Here is a 7,018-nt window from a genome sequence, read left to right as displayed (position 1 = left end):
AAAGAAAGTCATATTTTTTCATGAAAGTGGCTCGCATTTTATTCCACCTTTGATTATAAGTGGATCTATGACAGCGAAGGGAACGTAACCAAGTTCACAGTGGCCCTAAGTCTACGAACACTCTCACTGACTTCAATGAAACTCATAGTATTGGACTAGGAAGGCAATTAGTTATAATGAACATGAACATCTGAGAGCACGTCACTCACCTGCATCACGTAAGTTATTTGTGATGGCTCCCTAGCATGTCGGAACACTTTAGCTAAACAAAAAATGAAGCCAGTGTAAATGCGTATCAACCGAATGCCTGGTTCCGTATTTTAAACCTTGTTTTTATGAAAATAGTTTTGTTTTTATTAAGCCGTGCCTTAATTTGTCGGCGTTTATGAAAACGTAATTTGGGGTTGTGGTATATTCAAACACTGTACGTTAAGTATAATTGTCGACAAATTTCCACCAAATACACGACGTAAGGGCGCGAAAACCGATATTTCCCTAAATAACCGACGTAAAGGCGAGAAAGCGATATTTCATCTTTATTTACGTCGTCGTCTGCTTTATTTCCCTTTCTTGGTTGCTTGAGTGAGTCGGCGAGACTATATTTTATGGACAACCTTGAACGAACCTTTGGTAACCCTGGTCACGGCGCGCTATCTAAAAAGGACAGTGGTATTGTTTCTCGTTGGATTAGTAAACTGTTTTGATCGTAAATTACGTATCAAAACTACGATTTACACTTTAATTGAATCTAATACAGTTAAAGTTATATTCTGTTGAGTTTTTTTGGCTTTCGTGTATTTATTACATTCGAGGCATTCTTGGTCTGTATCAAAGTACTTTAGTTAAGGTTTGAAGTCTTGCTAAAGTTTTTCTTGTATAAAACTTTTATTCGTTGACTGACATTTGTGTTCATACTGTGATCATATTGTGTGTTACACCTTGATCAGACTAAAATGGTTGGTGGTGCTCACAAATGTAGACAACCAAACTGTTTGTTCCCTGTGGAGGAGGGAATGCAGTGTGACGAATACAATAAGTGGTTCCACAAAATGTGCACCCGCTTAAGTCCCACCGCATACAAAAGATGTTCGAAGCCTAACTCACATTGGCTTTGCATGTTTTGCTGTGCCAACAAGGCATTACTAATACAGGAGGCTATGAGCCTATTGGCTTTGGCCTGTAAGAAGAAGGATGGCATATGCGCTGACAACACGGGCACTGACAGTGACGAATGTGTCAGTGTAGTACCTGCTGTTACGCGACGCCTCAAACAACCGACTATGACCGACGTAAAAGTGAAATCTTCGTTGACATTAACAGGGGAGTAGTACCACCTGGTACTGACATTGTTAATAATGCACCTTTAATGGGAACCGAAGAGCTGGATAAAACAGTCACCGTTCCAAATAGTCCCAGTGTTATGAGGGATGAAAAATGGACTACGGTACGTAGGAAACGAAACGAAAAGAAAAAGCTGTAAGCAGTACACAGGTAGTTGGTAACTCACTAGTGGACTCAAATTGTGAGCCACAAATTGCACTACCAAGATCTGATGGTAAGAGTGAAACCCATCCTGGCGTGACTGAGAAGAAAAATCTAATAACATCGAATATTATTATGAGCAAATTGCGGGAGTCAAACGACCCTGATCCGAAAATTAGACACGCGCATGACTCAGAAAAGCTAGGAGAATACATTCGTAGTATTTTACCAGATAACTCCAAAGGAGTTCAGGTCAAAAATTGGTTAGAATAGGCAAGAGGACCGAGGACAATGTTGAACCCCGTCCATGCAGACTCCTTAAGGTAATCCTAGGATCGGAGAAGCAACGGGATCTCTTGTTAAGTAGCGCTCGTTGTCACGACAATTCTGACATCCGAGTTAGACCTGACATATCTCTCGAAGATAGAATAAAAGGAAGAAAGCACTAGCTGAACTTGAAACCCGTCGGCAAAACGGCGAGGAAAATCTCCGACTAGTGGGCTTTCGGATAGTCAGTTCTTGGAAGCGAATGCTACCAAGGCCTGTGTGGATAGGCTGTTCTACTTAGGAGTTTTATATGCCAACGCTCGTAGTCTACGAAATAAGTTCTATGAACTAGAAGTACTAGTAGAAAGGTTAAAGCCACTCATAGTAGCAGTGACAGAAACTTGGTTAGTCCATGACTTAGACATTACTCCAGAATTATCCGGATACCATTGCATCAGGAGTGATAGACATAGATGTAGGAAAGGAGGCGGCGTCCTGTTATATATAGCCAATGGCATAAATATCCGCTCCTCTACTAGCGAATCCCATGATAGCGGCACTTGTGAAGTCATTAGCTGTAAGTTGGCTATAGGATGTAGTACATTTATGCTAGGTGTCATCTATCGGAGCCCAATCTGCTTAGCTGATGACTTTGTTTTAGAGCACATTCATCTTTGAGTGATAATACCAGATGCTTGATAATAGGAGACTTTAACGCACCTGATATTAGTTGGACTGATATGACCACAGAAGGATCTATAAACTCCTTTGATAGTAGGTTCCTGATAACAATAATGGAGCATGCACTAGTGCAGCATATATCCCAACCCACACGTTTTGGTGTTAACCAGGGTTCTTCTCTGCTGGATTTGGTAATCACTCATGAGACTGAGGATATTGTCGACTTAAATATTCTTCCACCGTTAGTAAACAGCGATCACTCTGTTTTGTCATTCGCGTTTCGAAATAGGGACATGTTATACGATCAGGTTACACCTCGCCCAAATGTATGGAAAGCTAACATATCAGCCATTCAGGAATGTGCTGCTAAGACAAATTGGTTAGTAGATACTAGCATATCAGTTGAAGAAGCATGGTCTGTATTTAAAGGTAAATTTAGACTAGTTACGTCCCCGTTCATACCATACCTGGTACCGCGAAGACCGAATAATAGTCCACCATGGATAGCTAAAACAGTCAGGAAACTCCTTAGAAAAAGGAAGAATCACTGGAATATGTTCATCCCTACTGGCTTAGAACAATACAGATCCAGTTATTGTAAGATTAGGAATGCCTGTAAAGCGTTAATAAGCAAGACTAGACTATCATACGAAAAACAATTGGTTAGGGATTCTAGATATAGTCCGAAACGGTTATTCTCGTATATAAAAAGGCGAACTAAGAGAAGCGATGGAATTCCATCGCTTTTGATACGAGACAATCCGTTAATCTTAGCAGAGAATGATGCCGAAAAGCTGAAGCTTTATCGGAATATTTTAGTAAAGTGTTTTCTATTGGTAATGAGGAACGACCAATGATTCGTCATGACCGTGATGGCTCGCTGATGGATCCTGTAGTCATTGAGAAAGATACTGTTTTAAGGCTACTTCAGCATCTCAAACCTGATAAGTCCAGTGGTCCTGATGATATTCAGCCTAGGATTATGAAAGCCATATCAGATGAAATTGCTGAACCATTAGCGATACTATTCGACATGTCTCTGAGACAGTCCAGACTGCCTAGAGACTGGAAAGACGCCATAATAAGTCTGGTGTATAAGGCTGGGAGTAGGGATTTAGTTAGTAACTATAGACTCGTTAGCTTAACTAGTGCAGTTGTGAAACTGATGGAGAAAATCATTCGGATAGCTGTTATAAACTATGTTGAAGGGCAAAATCTTTTCTCCAGGGAACAACATGGTTTTCAGAAAGGCCTATCTTGCTTGACAAATCTTCTCGTTGCACGAGAAGAGTGGGTTGCGGCAAAGGATCGGAATGCTCCTGTGGATGTAATTTTCATAGATCTAAGTAAAGCCTTTGATAAGGTTTCCCACTCTGGTCTTAAATTCAAACTGAAACGTTTTGGAATCCAATAAACAGTCGTCGATTGGATAAGTAACTTTCTCCATGACAGGAAACAAAGGGTAGGGGTTAATGGGGCTCTCTCCTCGTGGGTACCTGTAAAAGTGGAGTTCTCCAAGGTACAATCCTCATTCCTCTTCTCTTCTTACTTTATGTAAATGAATTGCCAACTGTAGCAAAATCATCCGTTCTACTCTTCGCTGATGACATAAAGATTTGGAGACCCATACATAGTATGTCGGATAGAATAGTATTACAGGACGATCTTAGCTCATTGGTGGCATGGTTAGACAGGTGGTCACTAGAAGTAAATCCTAATAAGAGTGTAGTGATGCAGTTAAATAACTCTGATGAATCGTATGACTATACACTACGTGGATTCGTGCCACCCAAAGCAAGAAACTATAAAGACTTAGGAGTTATATTAAGCAATGACCTCAAAACGACTAGTCACTGTAAGGCTGTTGCTGCAAAAGGCTATAGGATATTATGGTCAATTCGTAGGTCTTTTCAGTATTTAGATGATGAAATGTTTGGATTACTATGCCCGATTTATGTGCGACCACATTTAGAATACGGGATTCAAGCAGCGCGTCCTTGTTTCAAATATGAAGCAGGTATGCTAGAAAGAGTCCAACGACGAGCTACTAAGATGGTACAAGGTCTAGCTGGCCTATCTTATGAAGACAGACTGAGACACCTTAACTTATTTCCGTTATCTTACCGTACAATACGGGGTGATCTAATATTGGCTTATCGTATACTGAACGATGACCTTGGTATTAACATGTCTTATCTTTTGTTTCCGTCTAGAACCGATCATTTGAGAGGACATTCGAAGAAAGTTCAAAAACCGAGATCAAACCGTTTACGTCTGGAGTTCCGTTTCTCGCACCGAGTAGTGCATTACACACTTAATAATCTGTTCGGGATCACTTTCAGTTTCTATCGTGGGCACAATAACTTGAGACCAATCGTCATTTAATCTCCTAAACCATAATCAGTTGTGAGGTACTTTTCATCACAAGGATGGTTGTGGATCATCTTAAGTGAAGCTATTATGTTCTGGCTGACATCATACCGCAAACAAAACATGGCTTTTCAACTACTGAAACATGATCTTTAAATAGTGAGTATGATGACAGTTATTGACCCTTTTTCTCCCTGATCATAGCCCTACGGCTCTTTTATGGCCAAAAATAACAAAAGTATAACATATACTGGTAATGGATTTCCAGCTTACTTCTACTCACAACGTAATGCGTCCGACTCATCTAATAATGTTTTATGGTATATTTTAAATAAAAAGCTTTTCGCAATAAATTAATAACACTTCTGACTTGGTCCCATGTTGTCAAGTGCCTAGGTCTAATAATCCTCCCGAAAAATCACTGGTATTCACTACTGCTACTACTGGACACTTATCGTTAGTTTTACTCGCTGATGGGATAAGGTCATCCTTACGGTCAGTTAAATGTCTTTGGGCACATGCCGAATCACCGGACGTTTAGGTCACTACATGTCGGACAGTTCATCGACTCCGGCCAAGGTCAAGGACAATCAACGTGCAGCAATTAATCGTACCCAATCGATAAATCTTCTAATTGAATGCTAGATTCGGTTTCCTAAGCTCTTTGAGTAACCCCCAGGCCAAAACTACACAGCAACCAGAACACTAGAGAAAAGGTACGAAATACGGAAAGGACGTTTTGCTTCAGGCTTCGTTTGTGCACAGAGAATCTAGGGTATTTATGGCATTTTAGGTAGCCTTGATCTTTTGAAAGCTACAAAATATAGCAGTAGTATAAATAATCACTCAATCAGAAGTGCGACATGCGACGTTCTGGATGTTTCTGGCAAAATTTCTATTGAATGCTGATCGAATATGGGGTGTCTCAGAGCTTTCAGGGCATTTTTGGTATTTGTCGAGGAATTTTTGATTTCCCTGACAACTAAGAACTGGCCTATGCGGTTGTGCCCACATTATCTTCTCTGTTCCATTCTTACTAATACTTTTCGGTAATAACATCCTTTATAGTATGCGGTCTTCAAATTCACCATAATGTGCTACTTATATAGACATAAGTAGTGTGTAACATGAGTCAGGAATGTAATGTCTGGCAACAGAAGATTAGGAAGATCAGGAAAGGAAGAACGGAAATAGAAAGCAATTAGTATGGAAATGTAAGAAAAATGAAGTCCGAGACAATTATTGAACATTTTGCAAATTAGGTATTATTGTATGGTTTTTCTATTTTACCAAGTAACTCTGTAATTTAGTGCTAAGTATAATTCGGTTGTTCTCACCTGTGTTCTCCTGCACTCCAATAGTACCTTGATACGACGAAAGAGTAATTCGTGTTAAGTGCTGATCATGAGATGTGACTTCGAAGTTAGCTGCTGGTCATACCATTCCCATCTAACTCGAATAGGCCCCTAATCATCAGACATATATCATCTATCTTGGCGATCTACATACCCGTATTGCTGAGGGAAATAACAAACTATTGTTTTTTGTCTTCCATTGCTCTCGAAAAATAAATAGCATTTAGGAACGAATATGCGGACATTTAGAGAATCCCAGACGTTAGCAACACATATTTGTTAAAAAACTAACTCTGGTTTCCAACATCTGCAAAATTATACTCAGAGCAAAGCGGACAAAATTTTGTCACACAAAACAAGAGTGATTACCTGAAGGGATACAATCACTTGATCAGTATTAGCGAAAGCCAAGAAAACATAACGAAATCAAAAATATTTGGATCAGCACTCAAAGTATTTAGGCGTCACCAAGAAAGTGATTTCCTTACGGAAGGATCTAGTCAGTAAGCAACTGAATCGGATGGATCAATCTATTTTAACATCCATCAGTGTAGCCTTAGTCCTTTTTAGACAACAAACGACACTGTACTTTCAAAGGAAATGTCGTTCGCTGCATGAAGTTTCTGTTCGCAAAGCAATTGAATGCAGGTTTTTTATTGTACTTAGGTCCTGTAGTTCTTCATGATAAGTTAGAATAACATTATACAGTATCGTTCAACGTCTATCATTATCAGTCTATTATTTTATCTTATTTTATTTGAACACATAAATATTGGTACAAGAGGGCACCAAATATATATGCGCCACACAAAACAATGAGAATTTAAAGACGAGGAAAAAAATAAGGAGAGTGAAACAAAAGG

At 39.5% G+C, this 7,018-nt stretch overlaps 1 protein-coding gene across 1 annotated transcript; it reads left to right on the top strand.

Annotated features, from left to right (window-relative positions):
- The first annotated feature begins 639 nt into the window (after positions 1–639).
- MS3_00001301 (uncharacterized protein) lies at positions 640–5,586 on the top strand. Its single transcript, XM_051208755.1, has 2 exons — positions 640–4,959; positions 5,005–5,586. The coding sequence occupies exon 1, from the start codon at positions 2,490–2,492 to the stop codon at positions 3,285–3,287; it is 798 nt and encodes a 265-aa protein (XP_051072739.1). The 5' UTR covers positions 640–2,489; the 3' UTR covers positions 3,288–4,959; positions 5,005–5,586.
- The last annotated feature ends 1,432 nt before the right edge of the window (positions 5,587–7,018 follow it).

Source organism: Schistosoma haematobium, chromosome ZW (genome assembly GCF_000699445.3).
Source record: "Schistosoma haematobium chromosome ZW, whole genome shotgun sequence".
NCBI lineage: Eukaryota > Metazoa > Platyhelminthes > Trematoda > Strigeidida > Schistosomatidae > Schistosoma > Schistosoma haematobium.
The sequence above is the reverse complement of the archived record's forward strand: the minus strand, read 5'-3'. Positions and strand labels throughout refer to the sequence as shown.